Source organism: Martes martes (genome assembly GCF_963455335.1).
Source record: "Martes martes genome assembly, chromosome: 6".
NCBI classification, from domain to species: domain Eukaryota; kingdom Metazoa; phylum Chordata; class Mammalia; order Carnivora; family Mustelidae; genus Martes; species Martes martes.
The window spans coordinates 136,691,464-136,711,007 of NC_137893.1; the positions used below are offsets into that span (position 1 = coordinate 136,691,464).

The 19,544-nt window shown below is 48.6% G+C and overlaps 1 protein-coding gene across 1 annotated transcript in view; it reads left to right on the top strand.

The window, feature by feature from the left end:
• The window catches only part of JARID2 (jumonji and AT-rich interaction domain containing 2), a 254,521-nt gene that overhangs the window by 184,651 nt on the left and 50,326 nt on the right, over positions 1–19,544 (top strand). Inside the window, exon 4 of the mRNA XM_080807291.1 lies at positions 3,938–4,107. Coding sequence (XP_080663417.1) covers positions 3,938–4,107 — 170 coding nt within the window. The remainder of the gene's footprint in view (positions 1–3,937; positions 4,108–19,544) is intronic.

Genomic DNA, 19,544 nt, shown 5'->3' on the forward strand with positions numbered 1-19,544 from the left:
GGGCAGTGATGACGTGGTTTGACCCCGGACCACCTCTCCTCCCTCACCCCCGCCCCAACCCTTGATCTTAATACACAGTAAATAAAACGGAAGCCTCTGTATATTTATTCTTCTGTAAATACATTTATTCATGTCTTCCTCCTCTGGTTTCAATCGGTTTGATCTGTTTAACTTGGCTCGCTGGAGAGTTTGCTTTAACTGGGTTTTCTTGACCTAAGGATGTACCTAGGGTTCTAGAAGGAAGCCTTCTGTAAGGGGAAACGCCTTCCTTGATCAGTTAATAAAACAAACAAGGGACTGCATCACGCTTTAGTCGACCCGTCTGGTTTGGGTGAGGAACACACACGCCTTCTGTGCTTTCCGAATGCTGGCGTTGCTGTGGGTCCCCAGCGGGCAGTGGATGGCCATTTGGCCAACCCTGAAGGCCCCACATAGTGTTTTCCACTTGACCCCGGGGACCGCATACTCTGTCCACCCTCACGACGATTGGGAACTGTCTTTGTCCAAACAGTGTTGGCTTTTCCAGACATCTTCCCGCCGAGGAATGGAAAGGACCGTGCACGTGGTTGTGGGTAGCGTGGCAGCCGCTGGAAGGGGGTGGCCGAAGTCAATGCCCCGGGAGGTGGGTATACCTGCTTGCCGCTGCCGGAGACTGGCCCTCCACCTCCCTCTCCAGCCTTTGGTGGGTGGCCTGTGTGGCCTGTGCCTCTGCTCCACAGAGATCCTTTCTCCCCAGCCTCTCCAGGTGGAGACACTCTGTATGTGCTTCATGTCTGGGAACCTGCCACCTCCCCCTTCTTTACTGACTAAAATAACACGCACTCATTTCCTCGTATCTGGCATTCTAGAATAAATCGCCTCAAACGTGCCCTGCACAGTGGAGCGGGCCGAGTGTGCTTACCCCCGTGGGTGTGGCCTCCACGCCGGGTCATCCAGACTCTCCCGTTGTGTGGGACCAGCAGGGCCCCACCAGCACCTTCGTAACCCTCCCAGGACTCTGCAGGATGAGAAGCCAAACCACAGACCTGCACTTTGTGCAAAAGAGAGAGTCTTCTGGCCGCCATTTAAAAAAGGAAAAAAAAAAAAGAGAGAGAGAGACTGGTTTGTCTCACGGCTCAGTCCCTGCTTTCATCTGGGTCTTGCAAATACTTTATCACTTGGGAGCTTGGCTTATTCCTTTAAGGGGTAATTTGTTTGCCTGCCATTTTTTAATCTGTTAACGGCTTTATTTTTCATGCTCTCACCGAGCAAGTCATCAGGCAGAAAGTGCCTTTTTCGAACAGGGGTGGGAGCAGTTTATCCTCTGGGTCCGGGATTTGCGGAATATTTTCCCGCCTCGTGCGTGTGTGCGTGTCGGACTTCTGTGCGGGCTCATGACGTGTGGCGTTCGTTGTCGCTGACTTTTTAAAAAGCCGTGAGCAGCAGCCCACACATTGCAGGCAGTACTTCTGTCCGGTTTCTTTAACGCTCAGAGTGAGAATTGGGTCCAATTAGAGGAAGACAGACATGTTCCTACAGTTGCCAGTTTAAAAGGATAAACTTGTCAGGTGGAATCCAATGGCGACGGGGGTTCTTCTTTTCACAGGGAGGGGACCTTGCTGGAGGGGCGGGGCAGTTCTGTGGGTCTGTCCATCACGATGGTGGCCTTGTGTCACGGCGTTCTGACTGGTGGGGACGCGGTAGTTGCCTCCTACCTCCAGACGCCCTTGCTGCCTGCACCGGGGGGTTGATTGCAGAACTTGAGAACTAGCGGTTAGAAATGTCCAGTCACTCTGTCAAACTGTTTGTATGTCTGTAGAGTCTAATAATAAGTTTGAACTTAACTTGCCCCCTCTTTGTTCATATCCCCCCTCCCCCAATTTAGTCTATTATAAAAATACCTATTTGCAACTGATAGAAAATGCAGAGGGAGAAACATAACCAGACTCAACAATTGTGATCCCCACTGTCTGAGAAGCGCCCTTGTGCTGTCTCGGTCTCCCCCCATCTCCGTCTGGTCCTTCAGCATCTCCTCCTGGAGGGCCCTCCTCTGGGCTCTGTGGCTTGTCCTGTGTCATGTGTGTGGGGTGTGCGGGGCAGTCTGTTGGTTACAAAACTCTTTGTTCTCCATAACAAGGGGACAGTGGTGTTGCCCCATTCTCTTACCATTTTAATATCTGGGAATTTCCCTTAAAGTTGTTTAACTCTTTGCTAATAGCTTGCGAACGTGGCCGCTTCACTGTGGTTCATCCTGGGTTCGCAGGAGCTTGTGATTAGCCGTGATGTTTGTGGGTTTCGAGGACCGCAGGCTGCCGGGTAGGTAAGGAGTGTGGGGGTGTTGTCTCCCTTTTGAGCAAATGTTAGTTGGTACTGGGCTCATCGTCTGTATGGCGGTGTTTCTTGTAGGTTTGGGAAGGGAGGCAAGAGTAGAGACTGGTCAGGACAAGGGGTGGTGAAAGTTTTTTTTAGTTTCTTAGTAGAAAATAGAGGGGGAGGGTGTGTGTGTGTGTGTGTGTGTGTGTATTTGTATATTTTGCTGTACTAGTTTGTTAAATACCAGAATGTTGATTTAATACCTGAAGGTATTGGGTCATCAACCGTTTAAGGTACAACGATTACTGTTTTATGTAATTCCGACAATAGTTAAAAGAAGATTTGTTTGTACTTTACTGATCTCTCTGGTGTTCTTTTAACATTCGTTACTCAAAGCCATTTTTCGGGGATGGGGGGCAGTTACCAATTTCACACAGTGATTGATTCGGATTTGGATTCTGACCCATCCCTGTGCCATGGGGCTGCTTGTGGTTTCTTCTCTCTTGGTATTTTTTTCCTCCCCTGGCCCTCAAATCCTGTTTATTGAGCGTCTCTATGAGCAAGGCTGGCCAGACGGTCTAACCTGCGGGTTCTTGCCCTCGGAAGTACCTGCCACTCCCCCTGTGAATTGAGATCTTTGCAGTGAAGAAAGAGCTGATCGAGGTCATCCGTGATAAATGTCAGGTTAGTTACACGTATACTAAAAATAAGGTCGTATTCTTACATGGAAGCAGGGAAATTAACAACTGGCGGCTGCAGTGCTAGGAAGGAAGTGGAGAAGGCTTTGCAAGACTCATCAGGATTCATGATAGAAAGGAGTGTCTTGTGTGTAGGAGTTTGTAAAAGAAAGATGGCTAACTAAGGAGATTTGTGTTGTGATTTGTAGACACCGTGGATAAACGAGGGGTCATTATCTGTGTGGGATTGTGTCAGGGAGGAAGCCCGATGGGGGAGATTCGGGCCAGGTTTTGGAAGCCCTGACTGGAAGAAGTTTGGACTTCAACTGTAAGCGGAGGGTACCCAGAATTTGTAATTCGGGTGGACTAGAGAAATCGATTTTTACTGCATTGTAAGCTTTCATTCACATAACGAATTTGTGTGACTGGATTGGGGTCAGAAGAGATTGGAGGTGGGGAGACTGCTTCCTCTGGGGGTGTGCAGGTGGGTGGGGGCAGGTGCCTGGTATAAGGGCACCAAATGAAGGGAATCGTGTATGTGTTGGTGACAGGACCCTGTTGAAGCGGACACTGCTGGATACGTGTGGCAGGATGATTCGCGTGTTTGTCATAACTCCGGACTTAATTTAAAACTAAAAAAGCCATTCATTAATCCCCTGTCCTCAAAGGCCACATGTGGTGTTGGAAGTGCCCTGGTCCACACGTGGCTCGTGCAGGCACGCTCAGGGCGCCCATTTTATATCCGTGTATAAAACATAGCCTTTTAACCAAATTTATGGCCCTCTGCAGCAGGCCTATGGTTTATGAGAGTGTGTGAGAGAGAGAACCTTAATTAGAAAGAGTTTGCTTGAATTAGGGTCTTTTTTTTTTTTTCCCCTGCCTCTCGTGTCCTGACTTTATGGCCACACGTAGATCTATATCCTCCAATCTCTGCCTAATTCATTTTTAATTTTCCTTTGCTTTTCCAGGCCCAGGCTGCAAGCACAAAGGAAGTTTGCTCAGTCTCAGCCGAACAGTCCCAGCACAACTCCGGTCAAGGTAGTGGAGCCATTGCTGCCCCCTCCAGCTACTCAAATTTCTGACCTCTCTAAAAGGAAGCCCAAGACAGAAGACTTTCTTACCTTTCTCTGCCTTCGAGGTGAGACCGTGTCCCCTGTCAGCTGGGGAGGAGGGACCTAGTTGCAAGAAACAGGAAGACGGTTCGCAGGAGTTAGATGTTCTCCGTGGTCTGTGTTGCAAACATCTTCTGATTTCCCAGCCTGGTCTGGGGGCAGTTGGAAGTGACCAGTGTCGTGGAGGGAAAGGGGCTGTTGGAGCCTTCCTTCCTGTTTCCCCTTTTATTCTCATTTGCCACTTAAATCCCCTTTCTTGGCTTCTCCACAGTGTCTCACAGATCGTAGTTTCTTTCTTTTTTTTAAAGATTTTATTTATTTGACAGAGATCACAGGCAGGCAGAGAAGCGGACAGAGAGAGAGGGGGAAGCAGGCTCCCCGCTGAGCAGAGAACCCATGAAGGGTTGATCCCAGGACCCTGAGATCATGACCTGAGCCGAAGGCAGAGGCTTAACCCACTGAGCCACCCAGGCGCCCCCAGATTGTAGTTTCTATAGCTTTATGGTTACAACCTGACTTGTCCTCATTCCCCTTCTGGAACCCCACCGCCCCCACCACACATGTGCTTTGCCAACACCGGGTTTGTCCTGTGACTTCCCCCCACCCCCCACCCCCAGGGCAGGTGAGTGGAGATTGTCTCCTTTGCTCAAGTTTTGTAAAGCCTGTCATAAGTCACATCGAGTGAGGTTCACACTTTCCCTGTACTACTTTGGGAAGAATTCAGGCCATAACTTCCAAGTATAGTTGACCCTTGGACGACATGGGTTTGAACAGCCCCAGGCTCCCTTCCATGTGGGGTGGTTTTGTTTTGTTTTACATTAAATACAGCAGAGTGTGTATTTTCTCCTCAAGATTTTCTCATTAGCATTTTCATTTCTCCAGCTTACTTTATTATAAGACAGTATAACACAATATATAATCCACGTGGCATACAAAATATGTGTCAGTCGCCTGTTTGTGTTATGGGAAAGTCTTGTGGTCAACAGTAGGTCATATTACTAGTTAAGTTTTGGGGGAGTCATAAGTTACACATGGATTCCAACACCCCTACCCAACCCCTACATTGTTTGAGGTTCGACTGTATATAAGTGGTGAAAATAGTCGTCCCTATATGTGAACAGGACTGAGGAACAGAGTGCAAGGAAAGCTTGAGTTTGGATTTGCTCCGTCTGACTCTGGAAACTGGCTGCCACAGGGACTAATTTGATCACAGTTGTTGAAGAAGGTGCGAGATTGTCAGAGAGCCTCTCACGGCCATGGGAGGTGCAGAGGAGTGTTGGAGTAGAGAAAGGTGTGGCCATGGAGGTTTCCTCTGGTGAGGTTCGTTGACAGAAAGGGAGCGGGAGGTCGAGGTCTGTGCTGTGGGTCATTTGGGGAGGAGGACGGGGCTTGAGGGTTAGAGTTCTGTACTTAAAAAAAAAAGCATAGTTTTATGAAATAACTGACAGCCAGATTTTAGTAGGATAGAATTTTTTCCTAAACTCCTGGAGAATTTCCACCCTGAACCCCATCACTCCTTATTAACACACTAGCATGTATTTTCTTAAAATAAGGACATTCTTCCAGAATGATCCAAATCAAAAGATTGACAGTGATCCGTCCCTACCGTTCACAAGCTCTCTTCTCAGGTTGGCTTCTGATGCCCCAGAGAGAGGCTCTAATTCAGAGCGGGAAGATCCAGGTCCCAGTTGGGCGTTTTGTTTTTTCGTTTTTTCTTTTCCTTTTCTTCCTTCCTTCCTTCCTTCCTTCCTTCCTTCCTTCCTTCCTTCCTTCCTTCCTTCCTTTCCTCCCTTTCCCTTTCCTTTTCCTTTTCCCTTTCCCTTTTCCTTTTCCCTTTTCCTTTCCCTTTCCTTTCCTTCCTTCCTTCCTGCCTCAGTTGGGCATTTTTAATGGTCTTCCTCTGGAGCAGGTGTGTGTGGTCTTCTCCCCCAACCAGTCTTTGTCTTTCATGACTCTGACTCTTGAAGATGATAGGCCACTTGTTTTGCCAGTGGCCATTCAGGTTATCGAGTGTTTCCTCATCATTAGATTGACGTGTTGTGTTTTTGGCAGTGTTTCGTGGGAGGTTCTTTGAAACGCCCTGTTCCATTTCTCATCAAACACTATTTAGTTTTTGAAAATCTGTATGGGCTCGATTCTTATTTCATTCAAAGGGTCACAATCCATTTTTTAAAAGTACATTTTGGGATTCCTGGGTGGCTCAGTCAAGTGTCTGCGTCTTGATCCTGGCTCAGGTCTTGATCGTGTGGTTGTGGGTTCGAGCCCCACCTTGGGCTTCACAGTGGGCATGGAGCCAATTACAAAATATCCACGTGTGTGTGTGTGTGTGTGTGTGTGTGTGTGAGTGTGTGTCTTCATTGAGATATATGTATATTTTTTCCAACTTCAAGTACAGTCTGCCTACCTCCAGCATGGGGCTCATAACTCCAAGACTGACTCACGTGTCCTACTACCTGAGCAGCCAGACAGCCTCTCTTGCTCTCTTTTGATGTTCAGATTGTCCCATATCTCCTCAGTGCAGCCCCTCTGAGCTGGCTTCTTTGTCCTTTTTGCCCTGTCCCTGTCCTCCTTCCGGCCTTGCTTCTGGGCCCAACCCTGCTCCGGTCTCATCCTCCTTTCGCTTCCTGAGCTCTGGGACCAGCCATTTCTCCAAGGAGCCACGGTCTGGGCCTGCAGTGTGCTCTTAGCTAGAGCACCCTTTATCGTAGGTGCTATGTGAACGCGTGCAGTGTGTGTGTGTGTGCGCGCCTGCGTGCACAGCAACACGTGTGTGTGTGCAGATGTACACATGTGCTCAGTGAGTGTATCTAGATGTAGGTCCACCTCTGTGAATTAGCACTGATAACCTCTGATTTCAGTCCTCTGTGGGTTCATTCTGGTTTTCTTCCTTTCCACATTAAAGACTGAGAAATCTGGCTCTTGTCATCCCTGGTGGATTTGTTCATTTGAACAGGTTTTTTCCAGCATAAACTACACACACACACACACACACACACTCGTCTCTGCTGTGTCCTTTCCTCTGCCACATGGACCCCTTGTGACCTTGCTTGGCTCTGCCACTCTTGATTGGGCTGCCCATCTCCTCCCCCTACTTTGGCTCTGACACCCAGCTGAGGCCACCGTCATTACTCCCCCTCCCTCCCTCCCTCCCTCCCTGGTCTCCCTCCCACCGATTTGCTTTAGGAATGACACCTTAAAGAAGGGAGAGTGAGGAGTTCACTTTCATGTTGGACATAATGGGCTGTTGAAAGTTCTCAGATTCTCGCGACACGAAGGAGAATAATTTGTTAGTCTAGCAGCTGGAGGTCACCTGGCCTGGACCAAGGGGAGGCGAGGCAGGTGGCTCATCTCCGTGGTTTTGCAGAGCTCCCTGCTGAGATTCTAGGGAGCCCAGGGTCGAGGGTGAAGATGGAGAGGAATGTGGGGGCCCCAGAGGAGAAGCTTGCATGCTGGGGTGTCTGTGAAGGAAAGAGTGGGGACCATGACCAGCAAGCCACGCTGGGCTGTCATCCGTTCCTGGAGAGACTGTGGGCCGAGGTGCTGGGAGGAAGGGATTTGAGTTAAAGCAGTCTCTGAAAGGGTTAACTGGGTCACCAGCAGCACATTCAGGTTAATCATTAAAGTGCAGGGGTGGTGGAACCCTGCTTCTGTGCCCTTGGTCACACGTGGCCTCTTAGTGTCATTGGAGCTGGATTTTACTTGGAGCCTTGACTCCTGTTTGCTTTTCTTTAGGGCAAAAGCCTCACCGATCCTGTTTCATTAGGATTCCAGAAAGTTGGCTCTTGAGAACTGAAGTTAGGAAGGGCTTTGCTGTGGAGTGGGTGCGACTCAATTTTTAGAGAGGAATTTGTGCCGTGTGCACCTGTATATACATTATTTTTTTTTTTTAAATGCCTCTGTAGAGAGGCACGCTGATTGCTTTGGTAGATGGCATCCAGCTTTGACGTTTCACAGCTCTAGATAAAAGAGAACCAGGTCAGAAGATCGCCACGGTGTACTTTGCATTGTGGGATGGAACAAAGGCTTGAGTAAGCGAAGTCCAGGAGGTGTGTTTAAAACAATTGTGTAAAAATGCTCTGAGCTTTGGAAATTTCCGAGTTTATGAGCCGGGCAATAAAATAGGTTTTGTTATTTGGCTTTAGCTGATAAACTGGATTGGTCTGACACACAATATTGTACTCTTTCTCCTGTAATTTCTTGACTACAGGTGTTTAAAAAAAAAAAAAAACCGAGTCATCTTTAGCTTTATTTAATTTTCTTTTTTTAAATCATGTTTTTGTGAAGTCAGAAATGCTTAACCTGATTTGGCTTCAAAAGCCCCCAAATGATAGGTGATACCTCTATGGTGCCTTGCCAGTCCTGGGAATGGGGTGGGTCTGGGGGTACAGGTATGGCGCAGTTGTGAATGTGATTGCTTGAGCCAATTAAAACTCCTAGTTTGATGTGGACAAGGGTTAAACAGATCCCTGATGTAGTGGTACTTCAGTGCTTTTCTTAGTATTTGAAGTTAAGAAAAATACGGTGTTGAACTTCTGTTTTTGGTCAGGGAACTATTCCATGTTTCTCTAGGGAACGTCAGCAGAAAGATGGGGGTGGTAGGCAGAATAATAATCTAAAATACCCTCCCTCTGGTCTCTCAGAGACAACCACTGGTAACCATCTCTGTGATGAAAATATTCCTGAGCCTTCCCTCTGTGTGTGTGTGTGTGTGTGTGTGTGTGTGTGTGTGTGTGTGTGTGTGTGAGAGAGAGAGACAGAGACAGAGACAGAGACGTGTGTCCCCCTCCCTCTGCGAACCCCACCTCTCTCCCAGTCTCTGTGTAGTCTGGTTTTCCTGCCGAACAGCATCCCATAAATACTGGTTCCATTTTGTGGGTGTCTCGTCACTTAGCAGGTTCCTTGTTTGTGCTCAGACGTATTTCTGACTTTCTGCTCTCAGCTGCTGCTGACACGCGTCCTCAGTCAGGCCTCTGCCCCGACCTTGCCTCCAGTTCTCTGAAGTTGGCGGCAGGAAGGCAACCTGCGTTTTAGTGCTTTCTTCTTGGGTTGCGGGTTCCAGACCACAGAGAGCTTGTCAGAGTCCCCGAAACGCCAGGTTCCACAGAGAGAGCCCCGTTCGCTCCCTCAGCCTTGGGTGATGGCCGGTGCTGTTCGGGGTAAAAATCAGCCTTTAATAAGCAGCTTATTTACAGGGGAGGAGCGTCTGGCTGCAGAAGCAATGAGTCGGATCAGATGGACTGTCCATTCCCAGCCTCCCGAGACCCCAAGACCATGCCTTCTCCCCACAGTTCCATCAGCTCTCTTGAACGGAAACCTTGGTGGTGGGTGGGGACTCTCTGGGCCATTACTAACCCCGGGATTAGCATGTATATGGAAACACGCCCGCCCGCCAGTCAGGTTCAGAAGCCTCAGTGATTAAAAAAAATCTGCTTCTAGGCCCTCAGAGACCTCTCAGCTCAACTGGGCAAGGCGCTGTCTCTCCTTTCCTATTTAAGATCATGACCTAAAATTTCTAAAGGAAGTGAACGTGGATTGAACAGTGCGGCAGGGCTGGAAGTGTTTGCCTGCAGTGTATTTATCTTTAAGGAGCCGCTTCGAAGGGGGTCCGCATGTCTCCTGCCGGAGCCGCAGTTGGTATCTTCGCCTGGTTCCCTCCAAGAAGGAGCGGTGCGTCGTGCGCCGTGCCCAGCGATGGGTGCCATCCCCGTTCCTCTGCTGTTCCTAATGAGTTGGATCGTCTTCCCTTTGTTCTGACTATGATTATTAACAGATTAAAAAGCTTAGCACAGTAGAGCCGTGGCAGGTTAAATGATTCTCTTATTTACATTTTTCTCTTTATGGGGCGCTGCAAACAAGGAGGATTCCCAAAGGGGATTCTTGAAACACACACACACGGAGGGTGTCACACTGGCGCATCACAGACCTGCCTGGTGCAGAGAGGTCTTTTGCGTGAGGTGGGCGGTGTTCTTGGTCGAGGAACAGCAGGGTCAGCCTTTGTGGGAAGCAGCACTTTCTGTCTGGGGACTCGCCTGCCTTTCGTTTCTAGAGTCTTACAGACTCTTCAGTGAACAGCTGTCATTCAGTTGCTAATTAATTCAGCTGGCCCTCTGTGGAACCCTTTTTATATGCTAGACACCTAGAAAACAGATCAGGAACACTAAAGTGGAGAGGCTCACGGTGAACCTGTGGAAGATGCCAGGGTAGATGGATGCGGAGGGGGCACCAGGAGGAGGGAGATGCCATCTGGCAAAGGAAGGAGTGCTGGAGCCGGCTTTGTGGGCGTGGGGGGTGGGGTGGGGGCGGCCCCTGTCGAGGCACGGAAGGGCCCGAGGTGTATGCCGGGATGTGTGCGGTGTGTTGTCCACTCCTGGAGGCCTTGGGCTACGTATTTGGGTTCCAGTGGGATTCTGCAGCTGACAGGGTGCTGTACCAGGCCAGGGCCTTCTGGAAGGTGATCCTGGCTGGCAGCTGGGGGGAAATGGCTTGAGGCTGCGGAGGGGCCCGCTGTCCCTCCACCATCCTGGGTTGGGGGCAGTTATCCAAGGATCCAGCCCGAGGTCTAGAATCTCCTATCCCTGGCAGGCCTCTCCATCTGCAGTAAGACTATTTCAGGTGGTTTCTGTGTGCCCAGTCCTTTTAGTTTCCCTGAGGGGATAAGGCAGGATTTGAGATTTAGGAAGGAATCTTCTGAAAGACCAGCAGAACAGACGACCTTGTAGGTAACTCCCCCGCCCCGGACACGGGGGCGGGGTGGGGGGGGCTTTCTCTGAGGACAGTAGCTGCCTTTGTTTACGGGGAGCACACAGGTAGATAGAGGACTGACCTTGGGTATTGAGAACGATAAATTGTAAGTAGGGCAAATGCAGAAAGCCTGGGGTGGTTTAGAGGTCATAGAATGAAAGGGGATTAACCTGCTAGAAAGCAATTAAGCAATCCTCCAATTGCAAGGAACACTTCAGCACTAATAATGAACTTCGTGGAGCAAAATGGGAATGCGGTTACATTATACGAGATCTTTGGGGAGGAAGGCACATTGCCACAGTGGTACACAACTTTTTTTGATGGCTCCTTCCGAGAGGCGTTGCATCTTAATATTTGAGGGCGGTAGCAGAGGGCAGGAAGCAGGGTCCAGGATGGTATTCACAACTGCCTCGAGGGCTAAAGAAAGGGGCCACCTTCTCTTTTCTCCAGATCAGACCAGCCTTTCTATCCTTGGTTTTCCACTGGAGTCTGTGTAAACGTGGCTGAGTTCTGCTGAGCAAGCGATTTGTTTGCCAGGATCGTTGATCAGGCTAGTTGGGAAGAAATACGAAACCGTGGCATTCTTCCGCACCCAGGAGGGGAAGGATGGATCCCTTTTAATCGCTCTGTGACCTTCATCAGTTGTTCAGACTCCAAGACATTTTGCTCAGAGGGCTGGCTTGGCGCGAGGCTTTGCCCTTCCTGACGATAAAGCACGCTCTCTTCCCCGCCACTGGCTGCTGGCACTGAGTCAGTGGTATTCTGCACAGTTGTCTCTGGCCTTCTCCTTAATTTCTAGAGATTCTGAAATCCGTTTAGTGAAGGTAGATGGGGTGGGGGAAACTATTAGTCCGGACTGTCCTGTTTGGTTTGCTGGTGAGCACCTTTGCTGGCTGCCGAGGCATCAGTGTTCTGAGATCACTCAAGTCCTAAAGAGGAACGTTTTGTGGCGCAGGAAGTCGGGAAGGGGTTATTTCCATGAACAGTAAAGAGTTCAGGGTGCTGACCATTTCTCAGGGGCTGAGTAGCAGTGGATTTCTGAGTAGTGGTGGATTTCTTACCGGAGACACTGTGTCTTATCCATAGTTCCCTGCTGGGGCCTGTAATTGTTGAGTCTTTCCTGTTGCCAGTTCTTCTGTTGGGGCCTGGAAATTGACACTTCCTCCTGTAATTTACATGGATGGTATCCTGGCTCCCTTCTCCAGCCTCCCAACTATCACGAAGTCTCTATTAATTTTCCCAGTGTGAGTGTCCCCCAGGCAAGGTGACTCTGCCTTTAGCATTCGGTGTCTGTTAGGATTTGTGGCTGTTTTGCATGATGAAGAAAGCACAGACATCCGTGTTCAGAGAGTGGCCGTGGGACCTTCTTAAAGCCACTTTCTAACTTGTTTCCACTTCTGAACTTGATGGGTGGAAATCAGGAACCTTCAGAGTCATCTTAGCTGTATGTTCGTTGGAGCTAGAGTCTGAGAGCCCTCACTGCATTGGATTGGGTATTTGTGTTCTGTTTTAAGCCTGGGTGTAGATAAGAAACCTGGGCAAGATTGTAAGGGGAGGGTTCCAGCTGTTGATTGAAAGCTAGCTTCTTTTGTCGCTACAGGTGGGTCAGCAATCGTTGGAAGCAAAAGTGGTCGTCACTGCTGAGTCTGTTGTGTTAGGGCCGGTGGGGAACACGTGCCCTCACGTTGGGGAGTTTCCCAGATGTGGGGTCAGATGGGCACAGCTGGCTGCACGTGCCCGTAGGCCCATGCTGGGGGGCTGCGACGGAGGAGGGATGCTGTGCGAAAGATCGGCCAGGCAGTGAAGGGGGGGGGGTCACTCCTCCTTCCCTCCCTATTCTTAGAAGACCTTCACGGGGCTGAAGGTTTCCAGCTCTTGGCATCATTCACTCACTCCCAGTTCCAGAAATCCTAACTGTTGAGTTCACTTTCCATCGACCCCCTGCCCCAAGATTCTTGTTCTCGACCCGCTTGCCTTCCCCGTGTAGGAAAGCAGATGGGAAATGAGTTGCTTTCGCTTCGACCTTGTGGAGTTTACCCAACGGCCCGATGTTCGAGGTCTAAGTTTTTGTCACTGAAGCCGAGTAGTAACCTAATAGCGGTTCAGCGAGACCGACTTAATGGTGCTTCTGCGTACGTGATCTTAGACCCTTCAGGGCCGTCACGGTTGTTGTGGCTGGAGACTTCATCCTGCCTGTACAGACAGGCAGACGGTGTCAGAGCAAAAAAGCACGTGCCAGCTGAGCTGACGCCTCAGTCTAGATTTTCAGATTCCATGGAGGGTTTTTTCCCAGCGATTTGGATTTGCAGGTGTATAAAGGAGTAGCAGCCCCAGGATGGGGCACCGTCGCATGGAGGCAGCTCCTTACCCCATAAGGAGTTAGGGGCTGCCTTTGAATTTGGCCTCCAGCCTGGTGGGCTGTTCCCTGTGCCCTCCTGTACCCCTGGTGGTGCCAGAGATGGCTTTAGCTGAACGTCTTAAAATTTTACTGTAATTTTACTGTAATTTACAGTAAATTTTACTGTAATTTTAATTATGAGTGATACTCATTTTCTACCGATATTCTGCAGATAAGTTGTTGACGGCATGAACGTGAATCACTGTAAAGAAAATAGCACACAGAGAGGCTGGCTATGGCCAGTAGTCTTAGGGTACGCGGTGGACGAAGTTGGGGACCTCCTGTTGTCAGCTCTTTGCTGGTAAATTACAAAGGCCAACCTAGAAAGACCAAGAGACCCTTCCTTTCGGTGTGTCCTCGCTGTCCCACAGCCTTTCAGGGCACTTTGTGTTTACCTGCGGGGGCAACACGAGCTTGTGGATGAGTTCAGAGCTCTGTTCTGTTTGGGTCAGGAGCATTGGCACCTGGTATGTCCAGAGGTAGGCGAACGACAGGGCCGTTGCAGCTGCATTTTTCTGTGACTCTCCCGTGTCAGCGGGTGGAGCTTTCCCCTAACTCAGGAAATCTGCAAACAACTATCCCCTGCCCCTCGCCCCCCCAGCCCCTACCACTTCACTCTGAAGTTTTGTTTTAAAATGTCTTCGTTTGGTAGTAGGAGCCGACTGCTTTTCATTCTGTTTGTGTAACCTGAAGGATCAATCGTGAAAATGCCAAGGCGGTGGGCCAGCCGGGTTTATTAGGTCAGGCTACAGGATTGGACTCCCCAGCTAAATGACAGTGTGCAGGGAATCCCCGTAGGGTCTTTCCAAAATAGAACGGAGCTATGTTTAGCTTGTTAAGATAAAGAACTGGTCGGGGGAGGGAAGATAATGGGAAGAAGGGCTTGTATGTGTACATGATTATGATTCATGGAGAAGAATCCAATTTTATGGAAACCACAGCCCAAATTAGAGAAAGCAAGCTTTTGGATTAAAATGATTTCTGTTGTGGTTGTAACATACCACAGTTTGATTTTTGTCCAGATGAAAACATTTGGTTTTCACTTCAGTAAATATTGTGGAGACATTGCCAGCTAATTCTGAAAAGTAATGAAATACGGCTTTGGCAAAGCACGCATGCATTCTGTACTCCCGATTCCACTTATCTGATCCAAGTTCAGATTTTTTTCCCGCATTTGCTAATGCACTTGAATAATCAGAAGAGGAAAATCTGCCTGTGATTTTAGGAGAAAACTGTATACGCTAAATACACTTTTATAATTTAATGGGTATAGAAGTTCCCTTGCTCCTCCCCAGATACCCCACACATTCCTTAAGTCTTTCCAAACCTTCGCCTTTTCATTGATTACATTGCTAGAGTTACAGTTTGCAAGGGAGACAGGATGTAATTCTGCATGGTGAGTCAGCCTGGCTGTGTTGTTAATTAACGGCGCGCATGGCTCACATCGCGCATGGCGCTTGTCCGGGCCGGGGGTGGGGATGGGGGTGGGGGACCACCCTGAGAACACCAGGGGAGGAGCTCCGAATGGGGAGCGGCTGAGCCCCCTGGGAGACCCCTTGTTTTCTCCGTCTTTTCTCGTGTGGAGCAGGTGGGTCTTGCTCTGGAAAGGGAAGAGCTCTCTGGGGAAGCTTTTTCATGCTGTGAAACCACACGGCCCCCTGTCCCTGTTCTCCTTGTCCCTGTATCCCTGTAGCTCCATTCCGGTTTTCCTCAGCACTAGACCCACAGCAAGCTTTTCCTGAAGTCTGCCTCCTCGGATGTTTGGAGTAAAGAATTTTCCCTAATAAATTGTCCAGAGATGATGCTAGCTTATGTACCAGGATCTGTAAGTTGCATAGTGTTTTTGATGAAAACGTTAAAGGCATATGTGCTCTTCTCTTTTCAAATACTAAACACTGATTGAGCTTTCTGGGGACTGTGCATCGATAATGACTGTGCAACACACCCATTCGCCCCTTTTTAAAAACCTGAGGAATGTGGGGTTGTTTTCACTAGCGAGAAATAACCCAGATTGCTTTAGGGTTTAAAAATGCCTTTCCTTCACCTTTTCTTGTGTCTAGCAGATTGCTCTTGCTCTATGCTAATCTGTAGATAATCGAGCTTGAATCTAGGCTAAGAAGAAATGAATGTGCTCTGTGTGAATGCCTTTAACTATGCTACTAGTTGTGGTTCCTTATAGGCTCTTTGCTTACTTTTATCTATTTGAAGTTGTTCCCTCGTTCTTCTCCAGGTATTGGTATATAACAGTGCTTCTCTGTCACTGATTATTTTTAGTGTGGCCTGAAATAATGGGATGATGTTACTGGTTTTATCTACTGGTTTTATCTCGGTGAGAATGAAAGCTCCTTCCACTCTTGGCCAGCTCTTGGTTTGTCTTTTTTTAAAAGTTTTTATTTATTTATTTATTTGGCAGAATGAGAGAGAGAGAGATCGATCACAGGTAGGCAGAGAGGCAGGCAGAGGGGGAGGGGGAAGCAGGCTTCCCGTTGAGCAGAGAGCCTGATGCGGGGCTTGATCACAGGACCCTGAGATCACAACCCGTGCCGAAGGCAGAGGCTTAACCCACTGAGCCACCCAGGAGCCCCTGGTTTGTCTTGATCTGAATGCCAGCTTTGCAAATGGGACAGCCCAGCAACAGGGGCTTCACAGGATCACATACAGTAGACACTTGGTGATAGGGTACCAGGCTCTATGGGATTTAACGTTTCCTGCTGGCTTCAGTTGGACTCTAAAGTTAATGAAATGTGAGGGCATGAGAAAATTCTGGAGGTCTGTTCTTCTAAGGCAGAAGCTCACACTTCACAAGGCCATTCCTGGTGGACAGGTTTCTGGTTGGTGGTGTCTTCATGAAACACAGGCTAAAGGACAGTAAGGCCATACCCAGGAGGAGCTGGGTTGTTTGTCACGAGTGGCACCTGCCAGAGGGGAGAATTGGTATGAAAAAGGCGAGGATGCTTTGGTGATGATTTTACCTTGGGGTCCAGACCGGCAGGGCAGTGGTTCTGACGAGAAGCACAGGCACCTGTTAGTGTGAGGGTGCTCTGTGCTTATGCCCTGTGCCCCCAAACTTAGGGCACAGCACTTTCCCCCACCCCCACTGCAGAGCCAACTCACGCAGGACTTGGTGGCATTCAGAGTTCCATGTTGACAATGCCCCTCGGGAACACCCCATCACTTGCTCTTCACATCTTACCTGTTCCTTGCGTTAGCCTCTGACGTTCTCTAGAGAAATCCTGGGAGGTTAGAGCAGTTTGTTTGTATTTGCGGAGAAGCTGCTAGAACAGATACATTCAGAAGATTGGTTATTTGCTGCTATTGTGGAAGAAATTACCCTGTGTGCTTTCTTTAAGGAATATTAACGCTTGGATGCATGTAGACATTTCCTCCATTTTATCGTTCTCTGGAATATAACGTTCACCCCATTCTCAGAATCCTCATTATAAGATATAGGATAGTTGCTTCATGCTGCTTAGCCAAGCTCTGAGTCCTAAAGAAAAATCCTCAACAGATGCTGTTAAATGGAAATAAACTCTTTGTTTTCCATATGTTGCACCTGGATCTTTTAGCAGATTCCCTTTGAAACCTTGACCATTTTTACCGTCTGATTGCCTCTCCCCCACCTTAAAAAAAAAATGACTCCCCAGTGGTCCTTGGTTGCAGAATTTGCTCCATTTGGTGCTGAGAGGAATCCCAGGAAGGCTGGAAGGCTGGAGGGGCTGGGCTGACCCCGCTACCAGCACATCCCTTCCCCTGCTGCCCCCTGGTGGGCAGCGGGGTCCATGGGCTGCTGCGGACTCCACGCATGCGCACGCGCACGCACCTGGTCTGTGCTGGTGCGCGTACCCAAGATGGAGCCCGGGGAGGCTCTTTGGAAGAAATCCGGCAAGGCTAATTTCCTCTGGGAGGCGCTTAAGATGCCTCCCTCATTCCTGGTTATTTCACAGGAGAGGGAAATGGAATGACCGAGTCGCCCAGTTCCAAGCTTGGAGGTTCCTTGCTCGGTCTGTCCGACAGCACGTGACGTGTTGCCTTCTGCCCTGTTCTGTGCTGGGATGAGTGGGACCCTGGGGTGAGATAAATGTCTGTGTCCGTCCATCCGTCTCATGAGTGCAAAATACAATTTGTCCTGCTTTTTGTAAAGGACTTCTGCGGTTAGATTCGGGAAGGAAAGGTCCAGCAGGACTGCTCGTTTGGACTGTGGACAGAGGTACCTGTGCCACCTGTGAATGGAGAATCTAACTGCGGGCTCCGAGTTGGAACCGGGAAAGGTGCTGTCCCCTCTTCCTAGTCACACTCGCACTAATTCTAAAACCACTTCAGAACAGGTGTATAGATAAGTTGTTCCAGGGGAAGTTTGGCTAGCTGTTTTCTCTTTTCCTTTTTTCCTTCATCGGTAGCTCCTGGTTTATAAGAACCTTCCTTCCGTTGAAAACCTGCTTCTGCCTGGAAATGATCAAAGGGGCGGAAACAGGCAAGCTTAATGGCTTTTCGGACCATGGCCAAGTCTGTTCTGCCATGTACATCCTTTGGAGTTTCATTTCTACCCAGTGGTGTGACCCGCATAACATTTGGGGTTTTTAAAATGTAATAGAAGGAAGAGAGAACAGAATAGGAGGAAGAAGGGGGCTTGGAGGTGTCTGTGTGGTCCTCCCTCGGTATTGGGCTTATTACCACTTCCCCCAGTGTTGCCCATTCATTTCCGTGTCCTTGTTGGATCATGTGGCTGGCAGCCCGACAGGGATGGTTTTAACCTTTAGTGGCTGAAGTTCAAGATCTCCATCAGGGAGGAAAGCAGATCGGTCACCTGTGTCATCGTTGATACACTGAAGCGTTAGCTCATTCTCGGGAAAGGCAAGAGAAGGAATGAATTTCACATTTCTTCTGCTACTTAGTAGTAGTTCTCCCCCCAAACACTTCATGGTTAAGGAGATTGAAGTTGGGACACCTGCGTGGCTCAGTCAGTTGGGCGTCTGCCTTCGGCTCAGGTCGTGGTCCCAGGGTCGTGGGATCGAGCCCTGCATCGGGCTCCCTGCTCAGCGGGGAGCCTGCTTCTCCCTCTCCCACTCCCCCTGCTTGTGTTCCATCTCTTGTTCTGTCAAATAAATTTATTAAAAAATCAAAAACAAAAAAACAAACAGGGGCACCTGGGTGGCTCAGTCATTAAGTGGCTACCTCTGGCTCAGGTCATGGTCCCAGGGTCCTGGGTTCGAGCTCTGCATCAGGCTCTCTGCTTGGCGGTGGGCCTGCTTCTCCCTCTCACCCCACTTGTGTTCTTTCTCTCACTCTCTCTCTCTGTCAAATAAATAAATGTTTAAAAAGGAAAAAAAAACACAAAAGATTGTTGTTGCTGAAAATTAATTTGGGAGATTTTCTTTGGATGTTAAGCAGCCACTGGTCTTAATCAGTGAGTTGAGGGATCTTCTAAATTGTCATTGTCTGATAAAGAAGAACTATGTTGTGCTTCTTTGTAATATGGAGCTTATCTTCAGGTGTTACTGCTTTATCTTAAATTCAGAAATGAGAACATTGAGGGGCACAAGTAGAAGGTTAAGGCATAAAAGGAGTGAGGGATACGGGGTTTGCTCTTGGGAGGTTTTTGTTTTGTTTTTTTAAATCCAGCACTTGGAGCTTCGTCTTGTGCCGGGATTTATTTTAGCAATTTTTACATGGTACTAACCTGATCATAATATCAGAGTAGCTTCCAAATACATTGTGATTCAGGGGAATCCTTGTCTGTTATTCCCCTCATTGTGAATATAAGACCATTACCTTATATGGGCATATGTCAAAGTGTTTTTATCACTTGGTTTGTCTTTCATTTTTATTTTTATTTTAAAAATTTTTTTAAAGATATATTTATTTATTTGACAGAGAGAGAGCGTGTGTGTGCGCGCGCATGCGAGAGAGAGAGAGAGAGAGAGAGAGATTGATTACAAGTAGGCAGAGAGGCAGGCTCCCCGCCGAGCAGAGAGCCCGATGCCGGGCTCGATCATAGCTCAGAGCTGTGTCTTTCTTTTTTAAATTCATTTGTTTAAATTCGTGTTAGTAAGTTAAATGCATAACCTAGAATAGTCTCTTCTCTTCCTTGACATTGTAAGTAGGTGTTTTAATTTTACTGCTTTTTCCCCCCTCCCCCACCCAGCTCAGTTCAATTCTTCGTGGTTGTCATGGCCCTCCTTCCCCAGACCCCATTCATATGAGACTTAAAATTTTTGATTTGTTGTGTTTGGTTAATGGCATCATCCCTCTACTGGGGGAATTTGCTTGAAATCCGTTGAAAGGACACAGATGGAGTTTTATGTCCTGGGGGATATTTGAAAAATA